Genomic DNA, 27,052 nt, shown 5'->3' with positions numbered 1-27,052 from the left:
AGCAATTAAAGGCTATCAAAGCTTGCAGCTGGAGAAATGGGCTGAAAACTAATAGATGGAATTTAATGCAGACAAGTGTGATATGTTGCGCTTCAGTAGTACAAATCAGGGTAAACTTATATATACTGTGATGGGACTGAGGTGTGTGGTATAATAAAGGTACCTGGTATACAGATTCATAATTCCTTGAAACTAGCATCACAGGTAGATAGGGCCGTAACAGCAAGCTTTCAGCACATTGACCTTCATTAATCCGAGTATTGAGTACAGCATTTGGGATTTTTCACTGAAGTTGTATAAGATGTTGCTGAGGCCAAATTTGGAGCATCATGTGCAGTTCTGGTCACCTACATACTGGAAAGATACCCTTGAAAAAGTGCAGAGAAAATTTACAATGATGTTGCTCGGACTTTAGAACTGAGGCAAAGGGAAAAAGGTTGAATAGGTTAGAACTTTAGTCCCTGGAGTGTAGGAGAATGGGTGGAGATTTGAGAGAAGTATACAAAATTATGAGCGGTATAGATAGAGTAAATGCATGCAGGCTTTCATCTGAGACTGAGTGAGACTAGATTTAAAGGTTATAGCTTACGGGTGAAAAGTGAAATATTTAAGCAGAACTAAGGAACTTCACTCATGGAGGTGCGAGATTGGAATGAGCTGCCAGCAGAAGTCGAGAACGTGGATTCAGTTGGAACACTTAAGAGAACTTTGGGTAGGTTCATGGCTGAGAGTGATATAGAGGGCTTTGGTCTGAGGGCAGAAAAACAAGTTAGCATGGACTTGATGGGCCCAAGGGCCTATTTCTTTGTTTTACTTGTCTATAACTATGAATGTGAGGTAGGAGAGATTTTGACCAGTAAAAATGAGAACATACAAAGATTGAGAAAGTGGTTTGTTGAAAAAAACAGTCTTAAGAGCGGGAGGAATGAAGTTGGGGAGTGCACTGGGGTAGGATTTGGGCTATTTAACATAGGAACTTTAAACCACTTCCATTGACAGCTTGTTCCACACTTGGCCACCCTCTCAGTAAAGAAGTTCCCCTTAAACATTTCACCCTTAACCTTTGACCACGAGTTGTAATCTCACCCAACCCCAGAGGAAGAGGTCTGCTTACATTTACTCTATCTATACCCCACATAATTTTGTACACCTCTATCAAATCTCCCCTCGTTCTCCTGCACTCCAGGGAATAAAGTCCCAACCTATTTAACCTTTCCCTATAACTCAGGTCCTCAAGTCCAGCAACATGCTTGTAAATTTTTTCTGTACTCTTTCAGTCTCATTGATATCTTTCATCTACACACTTCAAATAGCTATAATTTGAATTGATTATATAAAACATAAGGTATTATGAACGGGAAGGTCAAAAAGTTCAAGGGGCTGATTAACTACTTGGACAGTCGTAATCCTTGCAATGATGGCAAGTTTTGTTTAATGCTTTTGAAGATTCAGGATTGTTTAATGTTGTTTCCATGCAAGTGTAAACGAGAACAAAACTATTGCAACTCCAAACAAACAGTCCATGAGCAGGATTGGTGGGATCCTTCATGATGTTAATGGAATGTTTAGGCCACCTTTCTGAATATATGCCATTGATGGTGGGTGGGCTGGTGCCAGTGATACATTGGGCAGTTTTGACTACTCAATGATCCTTCCTATTCACTGCAATGCAGTTTCAATTAAATGCAGTAACGCAGCATTTAATGGCCCCTACTGCACATCTGCAGAATGATGCCAGTATAGATGTACATAGTCCAGCTCTCTTCACTCTCCTCAGAAAGTAGAGGTGTTGGTGAGCCTTCCTGATTGTGTAGGAAGTGTTCTGGGACCATGAGAGGTTGTGCAAGATGCACAGGCCCAGAAGTTTGAAACTGCTCACAGTTTCCTCTACTATGTAACAGGAGTGTGAGTGTTTCGAGTTCTCTTGAAGTTGTTAACCATCTCCTTTGTCTTGTTGACATTGAGGAAGTGGTTTTTTTCCAGGCACCAGGCCTCGAGCATTCCACCTCCTCTCTGTAGGCCACTTCACTGTTGTTGGTGCTGAGCCCCTCCACTGTCGTGTCATCAGTGAACTGGACTCTCAGGGATGTCTGAGAAGGTGAACTACAATGGGCTCACCACACGGTCCTGGGGGGCACTCATGTGACGGGGAAGGAGGAGTGATTGTGCATCCTTACTATAAGAGGTCTGTTGGTTAGGAAGTCCAACACCCAGTTAGACCAATGGTGAAATGGTGAGATATATTCAAGTCAAAGTAGTGGTCAACTTCCAAATAGTGCTGTTCCAGTGTGCTAGTTGTTCTGTCCTTCTGAGACCAGGGGTTTGGCAGATGATGTCAAAGTACCCTTGTCAGCTTCATGCAATGTACTTGTAAGCAGTGTGTAATGCATCTGCATCATAATAGTACTGGGGGAATCCGTGATGGTAATATAATCAGATAGGTGCTTAGTCATTGCTCAGTACTTGTGTCATGTGACATCTATGGGAAGTGTTGGAAACCACTGTTATTCTTTAATAATACTTTTTATAAGATTTGTACTTTTTAACAAACTTGTATATTTCACACTCACTGGCAGAAACTAACAGTTTATCACCTTTCTTATTTTTCATTGGCTAAGGAATTGTTTGAATTATGTAGCTTATTAACTAATTTATTGCTATCAAATGAATTTCTTTATCTTCTCTATAAAAGTGATAGATTTTTCAGGAGTGTCATCTTTATTCCTTTGTCTTACACCTCTTAGCATTAATTCCCCTCTTAGCATCAAATTTCTCAGTCCTGATGAAGGGGTTTGGCCTGAAACATCAACTGTTTATTCATTTCCACGAAAACTGACCTACTGAGTTCCTCCAGCATCTTGCGTATTTTGCATAATTTCTCAGCTCTTTGTTTTGTTTCCTTAGTATTTACATGTTTGTTTGTACTTTAAAATAAATTAAAATCTTGGAATTAAGACCGCTCTCCATTTTTGACTTCTGGAAAAACCCCAAGCATCAGAATTTAAACAGAGATCCAACAGGAGGGAGGGGAAGTGATGCAGGGTTTTAGCTTAAAACATCAACAATTGCTCCACACACCCCCATCACCACAGGTACTGCTTCAACTACTGGTTCCCTCAAGCAGATTGCTCTGTCGCTCCAACTTCCAGCATCTGCAGTCTCTTGTGTCCCCTGTCAGACCGTGACTGAATATTTTTAACATCCGACTGCAATACAGTTTACACTGCTTCAGTATCTAAAAATTCAAGAGAAATATCTTTACTCATTTTTTAGTCAATGGAAAATGATGTGACAGAGAGTAATTGAATGCATTTATATATGGATTTATGCAGAAGGCATCTGAGCATTTAATAGGGAGTAGAAGATTATACAGTTTGTTTCATTTTTTAATTTATTTAGTGATACAGCACAGTACAGGCCCTTCCGATCCAAAGAGCCTGTGCAGCCCCATTGCTCCCATGTAATTAACCGGCTGGCTGGAGGTGTAGTGGCAATAAGCACTGAACTTTGAGGCAGCTGGTCCTGAGTTCAAATATGGCCAGGTCCCAACCTGGGCAGCAACGGTATCTGTGTGGAAGTGAGGCCCAGCAACCTGCTTCCACAACTTGCCACGAAAACCCTGTGGACAGCTATACTATCCATAGGGTGACCATGATTCGACAACGACAACAGCACTCAACAGCAAGAACAACAATTAATCTACTAATCCATACGTATCTGCAATGTGGGAGGAACCCGGTGCACCTGTAGGAAGCCCACAGTCACAGGGAAAACGTACAAACTCTTGGCAGCCAGTGGCGGGAATTGAACCAGATCACCCGCACTGCAACAGTATTGTGCTAACCGCTACACTACCCTGCCACCCCCTTGATGAAAAAGATGGGGAAATGTATGCGGGTCATAAATGACTATTTAGATTAGATGGGATGAATTACCTGAAATCCCTATTGTATAAAATGTGAAATTCCATGCTAAAAACAAATACAATTTCAAGATTAGCAAGAGAAACACCATTCCTAAATAGCAAGATCACTTGTACCAGAGCCTGACTGTCTAATAAACTGTTGGCATTTGATGCTTATTCCAGTGGGTAATGTACCAATGAGAGCAGCAACATTCTGCAACTCTGTAGGCATTACTAATGGATATTTATTTCAGACATCCCTTTGAAGCAGCCAAGGAGCATGCAAAATTGTGTTTCACACACCCAATGAATTTCCTGCTGGAAAAATGGTAACGTGAACAGACTGCATCCCATAAGCCACATGGGAAACGACTGTGTGCTACTTTCCCACAATCCCGACTCCCAAATAATTAATGGGATTGGGAGAAGGATTTGTTAGAGCTCTCCAGATCGGGAAATGGTTCTTTAACTCTGAAATGCAAGGGGATAAAAGAACAATTCCTTGAGTAAACTAAGATGTCTGTTTGGATTCTCCTTTGAAAGTTGCCGATACATCAGAGAAGACAGGCAATATCTGTAAGTGGTATAGGACGTCAGTGAGCACTAATTTGGAGATTTGTGTCCATTTCTGGTCACCTACCTAAAGGGAAGATATCATAAGATTGAAACAGTATGAGAAATTTTACAAAGAAATTGCTGGGATTTGAGTTATAGGGAAAGATTTAATTGGTTCGGACTTTATTCCCTGGAGCGTAGGATAATGAGGGGAGATTTGATACAGGTATACAAAAGAAATGTCTCTACCAAAGGAGGTGTAAGGCACTCCTTCCCTTTGCTAGCCTATACATCACCCTTGGGCAAGGTGTAGCACCAGCTTTGCCCCAGCCCCCACCCCCCCAAACCTGATCAGGGTCACATGAGCAGGTGGTGGATGGCATAGCACAAGTCCTGGTTATGCGACTACTGACGCCAGGCTGAAGAGTATTGATAATGGCTAGGATCACCTGTCTTGTAAAGACACTGCCCAGAGGAAGGCAATGGCAAACCGCTTCTATAAAAGAAATTTGCCAAGAACAATTATGGTCACGGAAAGACCATGATCGCCCGTGTCATATGACATGGCACATAACGATGACAGAAAATTATGAGGGGTACAGATAGGGTAACTGCAAGCAGGCTTTTTCCACTGAGGTTGGATGAAACTAGTATTAGAGGTCACGGGTTAAGGGTGAAAGGTGAAATGGTTAAGGAGAACAGCAACAGAAATTTTTTTCTCTCAGATGGTGGTAGTGTGGAATGAGCTGCCAGGGCAAATGGTGGATGTGAGTTTAATCACTACATGTAAGAGAAATTTGGACAGGTACATGGATGGGAGGGACATGCAGGGCTATGATGCAGGTACAGGTTGATGGGACTATGTAGAGTAATACTTCGGCATGTACTAGATGGCCCTAAGGCCATACTTCTCCCTTTCAGTACTCCGTGAATCTATGTAACATGATGATTTCAGCCAATCATCAATTAATTGTGCCAACTGGTGTAAAGAACAATAGAAAGCCACTAACACACTTCTACCTGTGCAGTCATGGCAGCAATAGTTGTCAATGCGAAGGTCACAATTAGGAGCACAAGATTCTCTGAATTTAATTTCTGAATATCTCTTCATGAATAATGAAATACGCTCAAGGGAGAAGCTAACTTAAAATGGAGTTGGATTTCTGCCATATTTTATTTCTGCACGATTTATAGCACGTCAAGTTCTTATGTAGGCGCTTTAGAGTCATAAAGTTATGTAGCACTGATGGAGGCCCTGAGGCCCAACTTGTCCATGCTGACCAATTGGTCTACCTCTGCTAGTCCCATCTGCCTGCATTTGGTCCATACCCCTTAAACCAGGGGTCCACAGACCACTTGCTTAATGGTATTGGTTTATGGAATAAGAAAGGTTGGGAACGCCTGCTTTAAACCCTTTCTATCCACATAACCGGATGTCTTTAAATGTTGTAATTGTACCCACTTCTAACATTTGCTCTTTTACCTCGATCCACTTCTCACTACCTCTGAGAAAAAGTTGTTTCTCAGGTCTCCTTTAAACCTTCTCTTCTCTCACCTTAAAACTATGCCCTTTAATTTCAGACTCCTCTACCCTTCTAAAAAGTTTGGCTATTACTGATCTACAGCCTAGGAGGCCAGACAAACATCATCTACCAACCAGGCTGCGGAACTGAAGCTAGTCTTATCCGACAGTCTGACAGCTGGACCTGATAGACAACTCACATCTACACTCAGTGGCCATTTTATTAGGTACACCTGAATACCTGCTCAATAATGCAAATATCTAATCAGCCTATCATGTGGCAGTATCTCAATGTATAAAAGCATGCAGATAAAGTCAAGAGGTTCAGCTGTTGTTCAGACCAAACATCAGAATGGGGAAGAAATGTGATCTAAGTGACTTTGACTGTGGAAAAATTGCTGGTGCCAGACAGATCTGAGTATCTCAGAAACTGCTGATCTCCTGGGATCTTCATGCGCGACGGTCTCTACAGCAAGAGTTCCCCATCTTTTTTTTATACCATGGACCAATATCATTAAGCAAGGGGTCTGCAGATTCCTCGGAGGTTGGCAACTCCTGCTCTAGAGTTTACAGAGAATGGTGCTAAAAACAAAACACATCCAGTGAGCAGCCGTTCTGTGAGCAAAGATGCCTTGTTAATGAGAGAGGTCAGAGGAGAATGGGCAGGCTGGATCAAGCTGACAGGAAGGTGACAGTAATTCAATAACCACACGTTACTACAGTGCTGTGCAGAAGAACACCTCCAGAAGCATAACACATTGCATAATACAGTGGAAGGGCAACAGCAGCTGAAGACCATAAATATACACTTCACTAAATACAGGAGATACCTAATAAAGTGGGCACTAAGTGTATATTTCTTGAAGGCAGTGCTAATTACTAAATAGTCAGTGAAGTTCATTGGAATATTATATCTGCTATTGACATCAATGGATCTGGGGTTGAGAGGGTGAACAGCTCTGAGTTCCTGGACATACACATAACCGGAGATCTCACGTGTTCTCTACATACTGGCTGTGTGGTGTAAAAGGCACAACAGCGCCTCTTTCATCTCAAGATGGTTGAAGAAGTTTGGCACGGGCCCCCAAATGCTAAGAATTTTCTACAAGGGCACAGTTGAGAGCATCCTGACTGGCTGTATCACTGCCTGATATGGGAACGATACTTCCCTCAATTGCAGAACTCTGCAGAGAGTGGTGCAGACAGCCCAGCGCATCTGTGGATGTGAACTTCCCACTATTCAGGACATTTACAAAGACAGGTGTGTAAAAAGGGTTCAAAGGATCATTGGGGTCCCTAGTTACCCCAACCACAAACTGTTCTAGCTGCTGCCATCCAGGAAACGGTACCGCAGCATAAAAGCCAGGACCAACAGGCTCTGGGACAACTTATTCCACCAGGCCATCAGACTGATTCATTCATGCTGATACAATTATATTTTTATGTTATATTGTCTATCCTGGTATACGTACTACTTATTATAAATTGCACATTATGCATTTAGACATAGACATAATGTAAAGATTTTTACTCCTCATGTATATTAAGGATATAAGTAATAAAGTCAATTCAATTCAATTCAACAAATGTATGAAACATGGTAGCAAATCCATGAATAACAAGGTTTCAAACACTGGAATGTAAAATTGATTAGGTAATAAAGCAGTGAAATTTGAAGGTGAAATGTTATCTCTGACATGGGTGAAACACTTCTGTGTCAGGGAATTGCCGAAAGAACTTGTGAATTTACCTCCAAGGGCAGATGGGATCATTAATACATTATCCCATGAGATCACATCCAACAAAGCAGCAGTCCCTTGATTGTATACTGAAATTCATGGGAGATTCTGTGAGCAAATCTGGATTGTGTTTATGCTTACAATCTTATGTTTCCTTAACTGAAAAAAATAAGGGTAGAAAATGCCCACAGGAACATTCAGTTCATGATGCATGCATGACCCTTCTGTAAACAGGAGAAATAGTACATACATCATGAACAAATAGGTCAGTCATCAAGGTCCCTGAATCTGATGATATTCAGGAGTATCTTGTGTTGATCTTTCATTTATGATGGCACATTACTGAACAACTAAACATGGGCACATTGGTGTTCATTTGGTCAGAATTTTTGTAGCATGTGCTTTGAACCAACACCCAACAGGTATTCTGTAGTGGATACCAAAGTATTTGATGGCATAATATACAGCTTTGATATTATCTGGGGCTTCTGTCTTTTCTACTGAATATTCATCATTTTTCTTTCCCAAGAGGTCATGGCTCAGTGGTGGATTATGTTAATAAAATATTTCACTGGAGAGAAAATTGTAATGCATCTATGCACAAATTCACCCAGTACTACAAAGTGAAAAAGAAATTTAATTGTCTAAATTCAGCTTGAAGACTATGGTGTAGAGGACATTGCAGAAATCTGACCATAACTGGGAGTTAAATATTCCAGACCACTATGTGTTTAAAAGATACAGGAGAAATGGTAAAGGAATTTGGGTCAGATTTACTATCACTGACAGATATCGTGAAATTTGTTGCTTTGTAGCAGCAGTACAGAGTCAGAGTCACAGAAAAGTACAGCACAGAAATGGGCCCTTCAGCCCATCTAGTCCATGCCAACCCATTTGAACTGCTTACTTCCGTTGACCTGCAACGGGACCATAGTCCTCCATATCCCTACCAACCACGTACATCCAAACTCCTCTCAAACGTTGAAGTCGAGCTCACATGCACCACTTGCACTGGCAGCTCATTCCACACTCTCACAACCCTTCGACTGAAGAAGTTTCCCCTCATGTTCCCCTTAAACATTACACTTTTCTCACTTAATACAAGACCTCTGGTTGTAGTTTCACCCAACATCAGTTGAAAAAGCCTGCTTGCGTTTACAATGTGCAGTACAGTGCAATACATATGTTACACCTCCAAGGATTGTTACGGTGGAGAAGACTGTGAGTTCCTGAGATCCTGACAACAATGCCGTCTGGAGTTCAGCCAGACAGCATAGCTCCTGGCAATAAGGTCAAGGGGGAGGTTCCAGACAAAGAGAGATTCAATCAGGACCTGGTGGAGCTGGGGTAGATGATGACACATTACAATGACAGTGAAGGTGGAAGAAGGCTGCAGCAGTAAGGGTCTCCTGTTGTCTTGCATTCAATGCACTGGACCTGGTGTCAAGGATTGTGTCATGGCTGCTTATGTTAAACAAGGTCACACAAGTAACAGAATTCACCCTAATGTCCTGGAGTAATGTAGATCCTGGATCGGCCTCTAAGCCACCTGGGGACCCACTAACAGACAACACCTTAGGAGAAGATCATTCTCAATTTGAGTGATTGCATTACTACTACTATAAATCACAACAAATAGTGCAAAAGAGAGGTAAGTAAAGTAAATGATTATTTATCTAGCCTTTTTCCTACCTTGTTAAGGATCAATGTGCTTTCAGTGGTGCTTTGATGGCCCCATTAAATTTCACTCATGTCCACTGCGACTGGGCCCTGCTGGCCACATAGGAATACCCAGCTGTTGCATGGAACACGCAAACTGATCATAACTCATCTTAAAGCCAGGCTCCTCATTCCCAATCACAGTTAAGCAATCAGAAAGCTAGTGAATTAACTTACTGACCAGTTAAGATATTTTTGGTCATATTGGCAAAGAGATCAGCGCTAGCGTGAAAGCTCCCAACTCATCAGCCTGATTGGTGTCACAAGATCATGGTCAGGAAGTTTGGTCAGTGGCAGAGGAAACAAAGCTAAAGAATGGATTGAGCTAATGAAGTCATCTCCAGGCAGCACTGGGCCACTGGGAAGAGGAAGGGCATGTCAAGGTCTGCTAAATGGAGTGGAGTTCTGGATATGGATAATTTGGAAATGATTTGTTTCCAAATACAATACTTAAAAGAACATCCTGTTTATAAGAATATTGCAGCGATACAAATATACATGTATGGAAGCTTGGCTATAAACAATACCTAAAATTCTGACATTTGTATATAATAGGATTACAAATTGTAAAAGTAAATTCACCAGCTACATTATTCACTTTTGACATAGCCAATGAGTTTTGAATTTAGTTTATCCTTTCAGAAAACTATTGTTGTATTTTTCCAAGAACTTAGACCATAACACCTTGCAGCAGAATTAGGCATTCGGCTAATTGAGTCAGCTCCACCATTCCTTCATTATTCCTCTCAACTCCATTTTCCTGCCTTGTCCCTATAATCTTTAGACAGCCTTACTAATCATGAACCTATCAAACTCTGCTTTAAATATACCATTGACTTGGCCTCCACAACCATCCATGGCAATGAATTTCACAGATTGACCACCCGTTGGGTAAAAAAAGTTCCTCATCTCTGTTCTAAAAGGACATACTTGAATTCTGAGGCTGTGCCCTCTGGTTTTAGAACCCCCCGCACTACAGGAATCATCCTTTACACATCCACTCTATCTAGTCTTTTCTATCCTCAATGAAGTCCCACGAGAATTAACTTTTGTACACATTTTTATACATCACATATCAACCTGATTAACATTGGAAGATGCCTGCAATGGAGACCGATATTAGAAAACAAAGCAGCAAAGCAATTTGGTGAAAAACTAAAATTAATTTCCTGACTCTAAACAACATTAGTGTATGTAATTAGTGTTTGTACACTTTTGAGTACATTGTAGTACTCAAGTGGTTCTTAAAGTTGTAATAGCCAGGAAGTGGTAATGGAGACAAGCTCCCACTACCTATTAAATGCTCCCAATGGCATGCACCTCAAATAGCCTCTGACAACCAAGTCCAGCTCCTGGGCATCATGTGTGAAAGGAGAATTTGTAAAGGTGGATTGCTGGCATCTTAAAACCAGTCATTTTGGGCAGGTGGAGCTTGTCTGCTAAGGTTAGCAGCTCAGCTAGGAGAAGGAGAATTCGGATCTCAAACCTCCACTGCCTACCCACTCATGGGCTGGTTCCGAGGAAGCCCTACATTGAGTTCAAAGCTGACTGGCAACACCTGTAATGCTGTTGGTGCCAAACTGTAGTAGTCTCTGTTGTTCCTTTGCATCTATCACATGTGTGGAGAGGGGGAGATTTGCTTCCCATATTATCCTGCCCTTGTTTACGTATCTAGACAGCTAGGATGCAACAACCATGGTCAACCCTGACCAACAAAGGCCTACAGCTGCAATACGAACAGAGGAAGTGATTTTCAGTCAACCAGGTTTTCTTAAGGGTCTTTCTTCTTCTTGAACAAGTTCATGGGATAAATTCACTAGCAAAATCGGCATTGCAGCCAATCCTTAATTGCAGTTCAGTAGTTAGCGGACAATTAATGAAGCTCTTGTGTTTACAATGAATGGAAGTACTCCCTAGGTGCTGTGATAAGAGAAACAGTCATTAAGAACTGCTTACATTAAGCCAATGAATACAAGATCAGAATACTCTATAAGATGGAAAGGTAGAGGAGAACCATATCAGAAATTAATCATTAGATTTAACTGAAAAATAGAAATAATTAGAGGTCATGAAGCAAATATTAACTTGAGATTCCCGTGAAATAAACAGGAAGTTCTTCAATCTGAAACGTCTGTTCCTCCTCCTTCAAATGTTGCCTCACCAGCTGAGTGTTTCCCTTTTATTTCAGATTCCCAGCATATGTAGTTTTAGCTTTGATTTCTGATTAATAACTATTGCAATTATTGGGAAAAAATCATCAGCTCATCAATTTAAGGTATGGTTGTTTTCTTTCCATGAGTCATTTTTAAATTTTCCAGTTGAGAAGTACTTCTAGATTCCAAGAGCATGCAGCACTGAACACTGGAACGGGAAGCTGTGCATTTGTCTGTTCATTCTGATCCTGGTAAGAATGCAGCCCAAGGTCAAAAGAAATAAAAATTGAGTCATCAGGGTAAGACTCAATATTAGTGTATCCATGAATTCAATTTAATTTTTTGCATCAAAATCTAGGATGAAAATTATGAAGATCATAAAATAAAGGAGCAGAATTAGGCCATTTGGCCCCTTGAGTCACTTGATCATGACTTCTTTAGTCGATCATGACTCACACTCCTGCCTTCTCTCTACAGCCATTGATGCCCTTATTATTCAAGAACCTATCAACCTCTGCTTTAAATGTACTCAATGACTTGGCCTTTACATAAACCCAGCTTCCAAAATAATATCAATTTAATCCATAGTTCAACACTTCAAGAAGTGCTCAAAATAAGAAGTAACGGAAAAGAATCTAAAAATAAAAGTATGTAGTTTGACTTCTCTTCCTTAGCATTCAGTGAATGAATTAATGAATTCCATGTTTGAATATAACAAAAAAAGAGAATATGGAAGATAGTTATGATTATACAAAGCAAGCAGCTAACATACAAGGTTCTAATAATTGATTGGAGTAAAACAAAAAACTGTAAGGGCACATCAGGCATGTCAGCATTTAATTACTTAAAGACTGGTGAAACTTTCAGATCAAGCCTAGTTCAGGGCTGGAATGCTAAATATTATGGCTTTTCTTTCAAAGTACATGTCTGTCACCATATACTACCTTGAAGTTCACTTTCTTGCGGACATTCACAGTAGATACAAAGAAACAGAAGAACCTATGAAAAACTGTACACAAAAAATGGACAAGCAACCGATGTACAAAAGACAAAAAACTTAGCAACTACAAAAAGAACACATAATAATAGTAAAAAATAAATGAGTAATAAATAATACTGAGAACATGAATTGTTAAAAGTCCTTGAAAGTGAGTCCATAGGTTGTGGAATCAGTTCAGTTTTGAGGTGAGTGATGCTATCAATGCTGGTTCAGGAGTCTGATAGTTGTAGGGTGGTAACCAGGTGCTGTAGGACATGCTAAACATGCTGTTGAAGACGAGAATTTTTTAAAAATTTCCAAAGCAAGTATTTTATATCAATACCTTCATCCATACTTTTGTTTATGGCAGGAATACACTGCAGAATATCTTTTCAGGGAAATACATAGCAAGTTTTCAAGCAGGTTTGATTTATTTATTTGTGGTCTCGTGTGAATTCTAACCTGAGAGTATGGACATGAAATACAATTCTTTACTTCCATAATCTTTGTTTACAAACCGGAATATACACAGGTGACGTTCAATACTAACTGCCTATTTCTCACTGGAAAATTAAATATTTGGAAAGTGAAATTCCGATTTGGGCTGATGCATTGATTGCCCAGCTGAATCCACTTTCAGGATACTTTGCAAATGTGAATTATCCAGGAAAGAGACTAGCTAGTGTGGCAAATGTCTTTTTATAACAGTTGCAGAACAGTGATAATAACATAGGTCAAAATATTAAGCATAAATGACATCAATCCCATTTCCCTAATGTGTTGTCCTGTATGGTTACTGATGGAGGCTTCTCTAAAATTGTAAACATTTAGGAATTCTCTCCGCCCAAATATTTTTCTAGGATTAGTAAGAGTAACAGTTCATTCTGGCAACCCCACTGCCACACACTTCTTGAACTGTTGTCATCGCAATGATAATAGTACTCCAGGAATATTGGAGAAAGACGAGATTGCAGGAGCTGCATTCTTGAACAAAAACTGAATGCTGGAAGAACTAAATAGGTCAAGCAGCATTTGTGGCGTTAGAAAGTGCAAGTCGATGTTCAAAGTTCTAAATAAATTTATTATCCAAGTACGTACAGTATATATCACCATATACTACTCTGAGATTCATTTGTTTATGGGCATTCACAATAGAACAAAGAAATACATATGAATCAGTGAAAACTACACACAAAGACTGACAAACAACCAATGTACAAAAGATGCCAAACTATGCAAATATATAAATAAATAAATACTATTGAGAACATGAGCTGTAGATTTCATGAAAGTGAGTGCATATAATTTGGAATCAGGTGAACGAATTTTGAGTCTGAAAGAATGTTTTAACCTGAAACACCAGCTGATATCTTTTGCCTGCACAGATGCTGCTTAACCTCGTTAAGTTCGCCTAGGGCTCTGTTTTTGTTTTCCAGTAGTCAGTTGAATGTCTTAGCCACAAAGATGATGAAAAATTGTGATACATTTCCAAATCAGGATGATGTACAATTCTCATTGCTCCAGAGCTGCGTGACAAATTAACCTGTCTGGCTGTGATGCTTAGCTGACTACAGCTTTTACTCTAGATGCTTAACAAACATTTCTGGGTGTGGTCCACAGCACTGCAGTTAAATATGCACATAACCTTTTGCACTGGTACTTTAACGAATGTCGAAGCCAGATGGTTTGAAAGTAGCCTGTCATTCCCCAGTTGCCAACACCATGCAAATCTGCATTTCGAACAGGCAGATTTGGATTCAAGAGAACTTCTGGTTAATGAGCAGCACCCTGACAAAGCCTCACTTCATCTGAATGTGTGGTTATCTTCTCCATCCTTCTCCCCATCTCTTCCACCTTACCCTTTTGTAGGTCTCTGCTAAAGACTGAGTCTCCCTGATAGCAAAGCCGTGAAGCATGTAATAATAATAAATTATTCAACTCTCTGGAGGGCACTACTGGCTGGAGCAGTGCAGACTGGGATCATATCTCGAAGAACTTAATGACACCCTTCCCCAGGTTTCTAGTTTCCCATGGCTAATAATATAAAGGCAAACTACTGCACAAACCAATTCATGAACAGTAGTTCGAAGTCAAGGGAAGAGTGGATGCTCTTTGCCCTAAAGGAATGAACAGTGCAATTTTGGAACGCTGCCCAGAGAGAATCACATGTCTCCATCCCCACTGACAGAGCTTTGCTTATCTTAGCCTCCAGATACTCTTGCTCCTTGAAGAGTTAAAAGACAGAAGCATGATATAATGTACATTCTTGGTAAATATATCTGTAGATAAGGGACCTTCTTCCCAGCCTTCCTTAGCCTTCCTTATATAGAGGTCCAGCAGGTGATTTTTTTTTACTTATTTTTTTAAATTACAACGCAGTACACCAGATACTCCTTCAGATTACAATAGTTCATTAACATCGAACAATTGAACTATTACAGTACTGAACAATATTGAAATGTCCACTTTCATATGAATAGATAGTTAACTGGACTAAATAGTTGACCTCAACAGACACAACAGTCCACTTGTGTAATAGAATTTGTTTTCAGACAAACTTGTGAAGCAATTTTTACAAACTAATTAGATTATTCAACAAAATCCTTTATTCACTTTGAGTTTTATCATCAAATCACATGACTAATGTTGTACAGGTCCCTGGCTTTCATCCAGTGGTCTTTTTCCATCTCATAAAGAGTGACTTCCCTCATTCATCTCTCTCTAGATAGACTAGATTATCTCTTGTTTGCTCCATGCTACAGAATTAAGAAACCCAAATGGTATAAACTTGCTTTTTTTTTCCAGTTGTCTTCTGAGAATTTTTAAAGAGTAATTTACTTCAAAAATGACTACTTTAAAAAGCACAAACCTGGAAGCTCTTCATAAATGTCTTCGTCTATTGGTTCTTGGCTGGATTTTACATTGTTGATTTCTGGATCTATATCATCATACATTTCTTCACCGTCATCATCTACTGGGATCAGGTTAGATTCTCTGTCTTTTTTTTAAACAAAAACAAAACAATCAAAGCATTAGGTTCTGTAAAGCACTGAGCAAGGTAAAAGAAAATGCAACATTATACATTGATTCCTATATATGTCCTTATGAATAACAAGAGGGCAAAATTGACAGAGAATTGGAGTAGTGTACCACTGAGTATGAGAATATTTAGTGCTGCAGTTAAGAGTAAAATTAAATAGAGTGGAATGACAGCTAGACACTCAATCTCTCCAAAGAGTACTGTGTTTTTTCTTTTTTTTTGGATTGTTCACTCCTTTTGAAGATTTAGAATATAGGTGATAGCATCATAATTCAACACCAGGTTCCTAAGGTTGTCATAGTCCGAGTGGTAGTGGGGATAAGCTCCCACTACTTATAAAGCGTTCCAAATGGTATGTGACTCTAACAGTCTCTGACAACCACGTCCAACTCTTGGTCTTCACGTGTGGCTTAGCTACTAGGCCTGGTGGAACTGTTTCTACTGACAAGAGAAGGGGCAAAGGCGCATCAACACCAGTTGCTTCAGGCAGGTGGGGCTCGTCAGCCTTTGACGGCAGCCTGTCTAGGAAAAGGAAAACTCTGATTTTAAATCTCCGCTGCCTTGCAGCCATACCCACCCATGGGAATGGCTTCGAGAGTAAACCCCGAGGAAGAAATCCCGAACTGGGGTCCCTAAGGCAGTTTGATGTTGTTTACAACTTCACTCTGGCAACCTCTGTGGCGACACTGGTGCCAAGCTGTATCGGTGCTTGCCCTTCCCTTGGACTACATCAGTGATGTGGAGAGGGGGAACCCGCTGCATGGGCAACAGCCGGTTCTTCAAATCTTCCCACCCAGGCTTGTGCCCTGGAGAGGACACAGTCCACAAGAGGCACAAACCCATGATCCCATGTGATCGGTGGCTGTCTACAACAGAATTCAACACCTCATGAAAATACAGAACCTAACGGCACAGAACACTGCATTAATGATATGGTGAAGTCTAGGATAACCTTGATCCCACAAATATCCTACTCAAACAAATTGGCATTGTTCATTGAATTAGACTGGTGGGGAGTGCAGGGTTATGGGTAGGAGGGTGATGAGAGAACAAGAACAACCAAAGCACTTGTTCTCAATGAATTATTGTTCATATTTCAGTAGTTTCACTTCAGATTATCAGTGATCTGGTGCCTTTAATGTGGGTACTTAAGATCAAATATTATGCTTTCTATTTCATTAAGGTTGTTATACCGGGGTGGTAATGGGGATAAGTTCCCACTATCTATTAAATGCTCCCAATAGTATGCATTTTAAATAGCCTCTGAAACCACGTCCAGTTCCTGGCTTTCGCGTGTGGCTTAGTTACTAAGCCCAGTGGAAATGTTTCTACTGATAGGCAAAGGGGCAAAGGCAGGACACTGGTGCCTTAAAACCAGTCGCATCGGGCAGATCACCTAGAAGGAAAGCTCAGATCTCAAACTTCCGCTGCCTTACAGCTATACATGCTCATGGGAAGACTTCAGGGGTAAACCCAGAGGAAAAATTCATTGCTGGAGTCCATAAGGCAATGCTACGTTGAGTTCAATGCTGACTGGCAACTCCTGTGACACCACTGGTGCCAAACTGTATCAGTCTCTGCCTTTAGCTGCGTGGAGAGGAGGAGACTGCTGCATGGACAACAGCTTGCTGTCCATATTGTACTGCCCTGGCTTGTGTATCATGTAGACAGCTGGGACCCAACATCCATGGTTGATCTTGACTGATGGAGGGCGTCTCTGCTTTCTGGCCCAATACATTTACCCAAGTTGGCTCAGAAGGCTCGTTGATACTTTCTGAAGATTGAAAATGTTCAATTTGTTTATCAACGTACTTGGCGATTAAAGTCTGATTCTGAACTTAACAATATGTTCCAGTTCTGGGAAAGATGCACCCAGTGGCCACTATATTAGGTACACCTGCTCGTTAATGCTAATATCTAAATCAGCGAATCATGTGGCAGCAATTCAATGCTTAAAAGCTCTCTGACATGGTCAAGAGGTTGTTGATCCAAGTGACTTTGACTGTGGAATGATTGTTGCTGCCCGATGGGATGGTTTGATCTGGGATTTTCACACACAGCTATCTCTAGAGTTTACAGAAAATGGTGTGTAAAACAGAAAATATTCAGCAAGCATCAGTTCTGTGGGTGAAAATGTCTTGTTAATGAGAGAGGTTAGAGGAGTAATTTGCACACATCTTTCCCCAAGAAAATCGGACTTCTAATTAACTTAATCCATGTAACTGATGGCAACTTTGGTATTTCTGCAAAGACATTTAACTACACAAGTGCTCAAGTCGCTGTCAGCAATTTGTGGTAGGAGTGCAGTATGTGATGATATGGGACTTCTCAGAAAAGGAGAAAACTGGGCAAAATGCCTTATATTTGCATTTTGGATTTACTGAAATAATCCCTGACAAATGAAAGACATGGCAACTCTTTTTCCCCTTTTGGAAGTCAATAGCCGTCAAAGCTTTAGGTCAGCCTTTCTTTTGAATGTTAAAAGGCCTTTAAATGTTTTAAAAAGTCTCTTAAGGATTGTTGATTTAAACTCTTTGTATTTCAAATTGCCTAAACGTGCCTCAGTTGAGAATTTGGAAGGGGCAGGTCATGCAAACAGACTAATGAAATGTTTGGTGCCAAACTGGTTTAGAGCTTTGCACAAAGCATGCAACTCATTCTTTCCAGCTTGAAAAAGTAGAAAACTCCATTTTCATAATTGGGGACCAGATGGCAAATGTTTTAACTTCTGTTGTAAGCAGCAGCTAGCCAAAAATCCAAGTGCTGCTCTGGCAGCTCTGTCTATTGTCTTGCAAAGTCCTCTTGCTGTCATACGTACAGACTGACAATCTGATTTAAACATCCTTTAAACTCGTTCTGTTTGCCACAATGTCGTCTTTTTGGCACAGGCCCCTCTAGTAATTTATTTATTTAAGAGATCAAGCGTAGAGTAGGCCCTTCTGTCCCGTTAAGCCATGCTACCCCGCAACCCTCAATTCAACCTGAGCTTAATCACGGAGCAATTTACACAATGTCTTTGGACTGTGTGGGGAAAATAGAAGCAGCTGGAGAAAATCCATGGGGTAGGTGTACAAACGCCTTACAGGAAATGTCAGAATTGTACTCTGAACTCCAACGTTTTAGTGTGGTGCTAACAGGTATGCTACCGGGTCACCCAATCCCTCTCCTTCCCATTCTATCACAAACATTCCCTCTAAATATTATGGATTCTGTTGGAAATTGTAACTTTATTTCAATAGTCACAAATGCTGCCCAACCTGCTGAATACTTTCAATATTTTCACCTTAACGCCAGCATAGCTGCAACGAGACCGCGGCTTCCAATCCAGGTCACTACACTGTTGCACAAGCATGACACCTTTCATAAGCAAAATCTCACAAGCAAGAAGTGTTAGTTAACATACATATTGGAAAAGCTGGGATTGTTCTCTTTAGAAATGAGAAGGCACATATGACCTTAAGACATTAGAGGAAAATTAGGCTATTTGGCCATTGAAGTCTGCTCCACCATTTGATCATGGCTGATTAATTTCCCTCAACTCCTTTTCTACTGCCTTTTCCCATAACATTTGATGGCTTTACCAATCAAAAACAAATAATCCTCCCCTTTGAATATACTTAATGACCTAGCCTCCATAGCAACGAATTCTACAGATTCACCACCCTCTGATTAAAGAAATTACTCCTCATCTCCGTTGTAAATGGATAAAACTCTATTCTGAGGCTGTTCCTAGACACCCCCACTATAGGAAACATCCTTTCCATCACCAGTCTATCTAGGCCTTCAATGTTTGATAGGTCTCAATGAGATAACCCCTTATTCTTCTAAATTTCAGCAAGTACAGGCCCGGAACCATCAAACGCTACACATACATTAACCTTTTTATTCCCAGGTTCATTCTTGTAAACATTGTCTTGATCCTCTCCAATGTTAGCACATCCTTTCTTAGATAAGGAGCCTAAAACTGCTCACTATATTCCAAGTGCAGTATGACCATGGCTTTATAAAGCCTCAACATAACATCCTCACCATGCAAACAAAGACAATTTGACTGAGGAAAAAGAGATGAAACTAGAGAAGCAAAATTTAAACTGAATGGCATATGAGCCTGGGGCAATATCAGGACACAACCTCTTCACATAGTGACCTGTCGTCATCTGGAATTCACTGCTTGATGGAGTGGTGAAAGATTCAGTCACCACTGGGTAAATACTTACAGGCAGAAAATTTTGCAAGGCCGCAAGGTCATTATAAACCTTCATTGCAAGATAATTTAACTGTCCTGATGAAGGGTATCAACCCAAAACATCAACTCTTTATTCCTTTCTATAGATGCCTTTGGACCTGCTGAGCTCCTCCTGAGTTTTGTACATGTTGCTCAATATATCTAGCATAAGAAGAAACTCTTGTTTTTAACTGCTTATATTGTTTTACTCTTTATATCTCTCTATATTATGCTATTTAAGAGTTTGATGTGCTTTAAATAATTACATTCTTTTAAATCAATTTTAATTTTGTTATGGCATTACAGGTAGAAGAGCTGTCTCATAGTTAGTGATCCAGTTCTGATGCTAGCATCTGGTGCTGTCTGGGTTGAGTTTGCACATTCTCCCTGTGACAACGTGGTGCTACACGTTGCTCCCACATACCCAAAACATACTGGTCATTAGGTTAATTGGCTGCTGTAAATTGCACTTAGTATATATTTTTTCCCTTTTGTTTTTGTACAGTTTCTTGCCTTTTGCAAATTGCTTCTTGGTACAGTCTTTCATTGATTCCATTGTCTTTCTTGGATTTACTGTGTATGTCCGTAAGAAGACAAATCTCAGGGTTGTGTGTGAGGCCTCTGTTGGTCAGGATTGACCACAGATGTTGCATCCTAGCTCTCTAGACATGCGGGCCAGGGCAGTACAATATGGAGAGCAAGCTGTTGCCCATGTGGCAAGCTCCCCCTCTCCACACATCCAAAGAAACGGCAGAGATCGACACAGTTTGGCACCAGCAGCATCGCAGGAATGGCCAGTCAACGTTGGACTCAATGTAGGACTGCATTAAGGACTCCAGCTCCTTATATTTCCCTTGGAGTTTACACACAAAGCCTTCCCCATGAGTGGGTATAGCCGTAAGGCAGTGGAGGCTTGAGATCAGAGATTTCCTTCTCCTAGATGAGCTGCCAATCATGACTGATAAATTCCATCTGCCCAAGCGACTGGTTTTAAGGTGTCAGTAACACACTTTTGCCCTTTCACCTGTCAGTAGAAATGGTTCTGCCAGACTTAGTAGTCAAGCCACACGTGAAGGCCAGGAGCTGGACTTGGTTGTCAGAGAGTATTTGAGATGCATGCTACTGGGAGCATTTAATAGGTAGTGAGAGCTCGTACAAATTACCACCTGCACCTATAACAACCTCCAGAATTATATATGGTGACATACACGTACTTTGATAATAAATTTACTTTGAACTTTGAAATGGCTTTTGGGAGTATCAATGGAAATGTGAGAGAGATTTGGTTATAAGGAAATAAATGAAAGAATCATGGGAAAGCTTTAAGAGTTGACATAAACTTCATGAGCTAAATATCCCCCTTCTGGGTCATGCAGAAACATGGATACACTTGCTAAAGAGAGAGTACAGCTAAGATTCACCTAACACAGGTCCACAGGATTGAAGAGCTGTCATATGAAGGATTGAGATGGAAACAGCAAAGCCGAGGGATGGAAAAGTCTACAAGATGTGGTGGCTCTAGCCCAGTTCTACTCACCACTGAGTACAAGGAACACTGCCACAAGAAAACAGCATCCATCATCAAGGATCCCACCACTCAGTCTGTGCTCTTTCTCGCTACTACCATCAGGCAAGAGGTACAGGAGCCTTGGAACCCACAGCATCAGGTTCAGAAACAATTATTACCCTCAATCAGCAGGTTCCTGAGCCTGATAAATTCACTCACCTCAACTCTGAACTGATTTCACAACCTACAGACTCACTTTCAAGGGCCCTACACCTCGTGTTCTCTGTGTTATTTATTGGCTTTTTTTTATTTGGACTATTTCTTGCCTTTGCATATTAGTTGTTTGTCAGTCTCTGTTTCTGTATAGTTTATCATAAATTCTATTGTATTTCTTTAATTTCCTGTAAATAAGAAACTGAATTGCATGGTAACATATACATTCTGTGATAACAAATTGAATTCAACATTGAGATGGTGAAAGCTCTATTCACTAGAATTTAGAAACTATTTAATGCAGTAGGGTAATACTAAAGGAGAAATATTTTGTTCCTGATGTTGGTAAATTTTTACAAATTTCTACCTCCAAGGGCTGCAGTATCTCTCTTTGATTGTTCAAAAGAAGATTAAAAAATGTCTGAGGAATAAAGGAATAGAGTGATTGGACAAAAAGATGTGAGGGTTGAAGAACAACCACGGTGATGTTAAATGCAGGACTATCATTAAGGGGCAGAATAGTCGTCTCCTCTTATTTTTTTATCCCTCTGATTAACAGGGTCTTGACAGCAAAAGCTTTCCAAGTTTGTCAGCTCATGGCTACATGATGTGTTGTTTAGAGGTTTTGTTGCTACTCATTGCCATCAGTTTATTGGGAGAAGTACAGTTAGAAAAGATTAATTAATGCAGCTTGGGGATTAGCAGGGGTGTAATGATGAGTTGCGGTGCATTAATCTGAACATGGTCCTAGCCATTGCATTGGTTCCACAGCTTTTGAACACTCACCTTTTAATACAAATTGAAGCTGCTCAACCCATTCCTCAGCCTCCATGGAAGTAGCTGCAGCAAACTGAAATTAACAGGCAAATATTGAATCTTAAAAGACATTGCAGAAATTTATATTTTCAGCATTTACATAGTCTTATCTGTGAGAACATCTTCAGAAACACATAACATAAAATACTGCAGAAGCTGAAAATCTGAGGTAAAACAGAAAATGTTTGCGATATGCAGCAGATCAGGATGCATCTGTGGACACAGAAAATAAATTAAATGTTTCAGGTTAAAATCCTTCCAACTATTTTGATATTTTATTATATGTGAATTCTCTGGAATACACAGTGCCTATAAAAAGTAATCACACCTCTTGGAAGTTTTCCTGTTCTATTGTTTTACAACAGTGGACTTAATTTGGCTTTTTATGACACTGATCAACAGAAAAAGACTCTTTTGTATCAAAGTGAAAACAGATCTCTATAAAGTGATCTAAATTAATTACAAACACAAAACACAAAATAATTGATTGCATAGTAATCAACCCCTTCAAGTCAGTATTTAGTAGAGACACCTTTGGTAGACTTGAGTCTGTGTGAATAGGTCTCTATCAGCTTTGCACATCTGGACACTGCAATTTTTCCCCATTCTTCTTTACAAAACTGCTTAAGCTCTGTCAGATTGAATGGGGAATCATGAGTGAACAGCCTAGCCACAAATTCTCAATTGGATTAAAGCCTGGACTCTGACTTGGCCACTTCAGGACATTAACTTTGTTGTTTTTAAGCCATCCCTATGTAGTGTTGGCTTTATGCTTTGGGTCATTGTCTTGCTGGTGTTACGGATTCAAGCAACAATAAATATATCAGTGAGGCAGGGGTTTTTATAACAAATACCACGTTTATTAAACACTGAAAACAAACCCTCCAAAAGTAAACAAACACTAACGTAACCGGAAATCAGCTGCTGTGCAGCAGCTTAAACGGTTCTTAAAGCAATGAAGCTTAAACTGTTCTTAAAGCGATGTTGCAAAAACAGTTCTTCAAAGTAGTATTGCAAAAGTTCAAGATTCTTACAGTCCATTTAAGGGAGAGACTTTTTAAGACGATTTAAATTCTCTTTCACGTCGTGTTGTTTCGGTTCCCAAATTGAACTTTCCCACGAAGAATTTACGGAGATGGAAAAATGAAACGGCTTAAAGGCACTGACCTTTCCTTTACAAAACTGTTCCCAATCCTTTCTGCTATTCACAGGGATTAACACGGGGACAGTCAACGAATTCCTTCCGAATGAGGATCAAACAAGGTCGAACCTGTTTCACTGTCAAAATCGACTTCCCTCGATCTTTTAACACCTGAACTCCGATCTTCACTCTCCACTAATTCTCAACTAGCAGTATTATAAAAAAACTGCTGGCAATGACCTTTTAAACTTTAGGCATTAAATAAAACTTCATCTTTCAACTAAACTGCATCATAACATTAAATCACGCAGTGGCATGAAGTCAACATGGCAAATCCAGCCACAAAATGCCTCTCCTCACAGGGAGCGGTCCTCCTTTTATTCCCTGTAAAAAAAAGCGGTCACATGATCTCTACTGGCGGGAAAATGACGTCACTCCACATTTTCAAAACCATTACCTCAAGTCCAGTATAGCTTCAATACCAGTCACGTGACAAGTCACGTGACACGGGTACGTAACACTGGAAAACAAATTTTCTCACAAGTTGCAGTTCTCTTGCAGACTGCATCAGGTTTTCTTCCAGGATTTCCCTGTATATTGCACCCCACAGCATGATGTAGCCACCACCATGCTTCGTGGTTGGGATGGTGTGTTTTTGATGATATTTGTATGCCAAATATAGCATTTAGTCTGATGGCCAAAAATCTCAATTTTAATTTCATCAGACCACAGGATCTTCTTCCAACTAACTTCAGAGTCTCCCACAGGTCTTCTGGCAAACTCTAGGTCAGATTACATGTGAGATTTTTCAACAGTGGGTTTCTCTTTGCCACTCTCCCATAAAGCTGCGACTGGTGAGGCACCTGGGCAACAGTTGTTGGATGCACAATCTCTCCCATCTCAGCCACTGAAGCTTGTAACTCCTCCAGAGTTGTCATAGGTTTCTTGCTGGCTTCCCTCACTCGTTCCCTCCTTGCGTGGTCACTCAGTTTTTGAGGATGGCAAGCTATTGGCAGATTTACAACTGTGCCATATTCTTTCAATTGACTGACTTACCTAACTCTAAGGGATATTCCATGACTTGGAAATTTTCTTGTATCCATCTGCCTACTTCTGCTTTTCAATAACCTTTTTGTGGAGTTGCTTGGAGAGTTCTTGTTTCTTCATGCTGGAGTTTTTGCCAGGATACTGACTCACCAGCAGATGGACCTCTGTTGTGAAACGTTCTTGTATCCATCTCCTGACTTCTGCTTTTCAATGATGATTTGCTGTGTCATATTAAAGAGAGTGAATACTAATACAATCAATTATTTTGTGTTTTATATTTGCAATTAATTTAGATCACTTCGTCGAGCTCTGTTCTTAATTTGACACAAAAGAGTCTTTCTCTGTTGATCAGTGTCATAAAAAAACAAATTAAATCCGCTGTGATTCAATGTTGTAAAACAATAAAACATGATAACTTCCCAGGGAGTTGAATAGTTTTTATGGGCACTGTAATTTATTATTTGTTAATTTATTTGTGGTAATAATACTTTATGTACTGACTGTGAGTTATTTGTACTGTGCTGTGCACTTTGGTCTAGACCATAATACCATAGACATAGGAGCAGAATTAGGCCACTTGGACCATTGAGTCTGCTCCGCCATTCAAGCATGGCTGATCCTTTATTTCCCTCCTTAGCCTCACTCCACGGCTTCTCCCGATAACCTTTGATGCCATGGCCAATCAAGAAGCTATGAAGCTTTGCCTTAAATACACCCAACAACCTCTCCTCCACAGCTGCCTATGGTAACAAACTCCACAAATTCACCACACTCTGTAGTTGTAATTGTAGTTGGGAACACCTGGAGGAACATTATTTCATTTTGCTGTATACATGTACACAGTTGAATGACAATAAACTTGAACTGTTCTGAAATGCTAACAATGTTTCCTTCTGCAATGACCTTGCCTGCAATACACAGAATCACTATAAAAATCAATTTAAATACTGAACATTTGCTGTTAACTATATAAAATTCAAATGGACCTCTGATGAAAAGAAATATTATTGGCAATCTGGAAAACTGGGTACTTTACCTTCATCAATTTGTTTTCTTGCCCATAACAACAAAACACACTTATTTTTAAAAGAAAGCTTAATAATTTATTACACTAACAATCTGTACCATTACTTGCACTGAATAAACAACTTGCCTGCACTGAATGACCCCTGCTTACAAGTCATAAAACGACTATTTTTGTTTAAAGTACCAAACCTAATCACAAACAAGTTTGTGCTAGAGAATATAATTGTGCACTTTGCGTACATCTGTTTGAATGTTTGCTTATATTTATGAAACTGATTAGAATACAGTGAGTTTTTTTTCCCTATTTAAATACATGAAGTATCTGAGACTCAAGTGGTAACACTCCTGCCTCAGGTCAGGAGGTTGCTGACTCAGGGATGATCCAAAACAGCTAAAGCACATTCTTGCAATAAGCTTTCTTTTAATGTGTGTGCCAATGCATCACTAAATCATCGAATGGTTAGAGCACAAGAGGAGGCAATTTGGTCCACCATCACTATGATGACTCTTTACCAGAGCAGTACTCCAGTTTCAGCCACCAGTTCCTTGCAAGTATTTTTTCCCCACCATATATTTATCCAATTCTACATGAAAGACCAAAACAGCACACAGGTTCTAACAAAAGGTCACTTTAAGTTTTTTTCTCATGTCGCTGTTGTCCATCCATCTTTTTAATGTGGCCTTTGGTTGCAACCAGTAATGCACTGCCACAGTTGTTGTGGCCTTCAGCATGGAACTGGATAAATACAAGTTGGAGAAAAAAATGGAATTGGTGGCTGGAAGCAAAATGAAGAGGAAGCGTTTCTTCATGTCATTCTTGATCTCTTTCCTTTAACATTATGCTCATCACCTTTAGTCCTTACTCCCCATTGCATTAAAGAGAAGGAATTCCTCTGTCAACTCTGACCATCTCCTTCACCATTTTTCAAGGAGGTGATTAAATCAAAGTGATGAAGTTGGAGCGGTGGATGTGGTGTATCTGGATTTTAGCAAGGCGCATGACACAGTCCCACATGGTAGGCTCATCCAGCAAGTCAGGAGCATGGCATCCAGGAAATCTTGACTGCATAGATTCAGAATTGGCTTGCCTACAGAAAGCAGAAGATGGTTGTAGATGGGGTGTATTCTGCCTGGAAGTCAGTGACTAATGGTGTTTGATAGAGATCTGTTCTGGGGCCCTTGTTCTTTGTGATTTTTGAAAATGATTTGAACGAGAAAGTGAATGGGTGGGTTAGTAAGTTGCAGATAACACCATGGTTAGTGGTGCTGTGGATAGTATAGAATGCTGTCATAGATTACAGTGGGATATAGAGAGGATGCAGAGATTGGCAGGAAAAGTGGCAGATGGAATTCGATCCGGAAAAGTCAAAAGTGATACACTTCGGAAGATCGAACATGAAGATGGAATACAAGGTTAATGGTAGGATTATTAGATGTCTGGAGGAACTGAGGTATCATGGGGTCTA

At 40.2% G+C, this 27,052-nt stretch overlaps 1 protein-coding gene across 1 annotated transcript in view; it reads right to left on the bottom strand.

Moving 5' to 3' along the window:
* Window positions 1–27,052, bottom strand: part of skap2 (src kinase associated phosphoprotein 2) — a 244,576-nt gene that overhangs the window by 70,347 nt on the left and 147,177 nt on the right. Inside the window, exons 8-9 of the mRNA XM_059945083.1 lie at window positions 22,343–22,406; window positions 15,441–15,569 (exon numbers count right to left, since the gene is read on the bottom strand). Of these exons, the coding sequence (XP_059801066.1) occupies window positions 15,441–15,569; window positions 22,343–22,406 (193 nt within the window). The remainder of the gene's footprint in view (window positions 1–15,440; window positions 15,570–22,342; window positions 22,407–27,052) is intronic.

The sequence above is a fragment of the Hypanus sabinus genome, chromosome 20 (genome assembly GCF_030144855.1).
Source record: "Hypanus sabinus isolate sHypSab1 chromosome 20, sHypSab1.hap1, whole genome shotgun sequence".
NCBI classification, from domain to species: Eukaryota; Metazoa; Chordata; class Chondrichthyes; order Myliobatiformes; family Dasyatidae; genus Hypanus; species Hypanus sabinus.
Note: the sequence above shows the minus strand (reverse complement) of the source record. Positions and strands in the feature narration are given on the sequence as shown.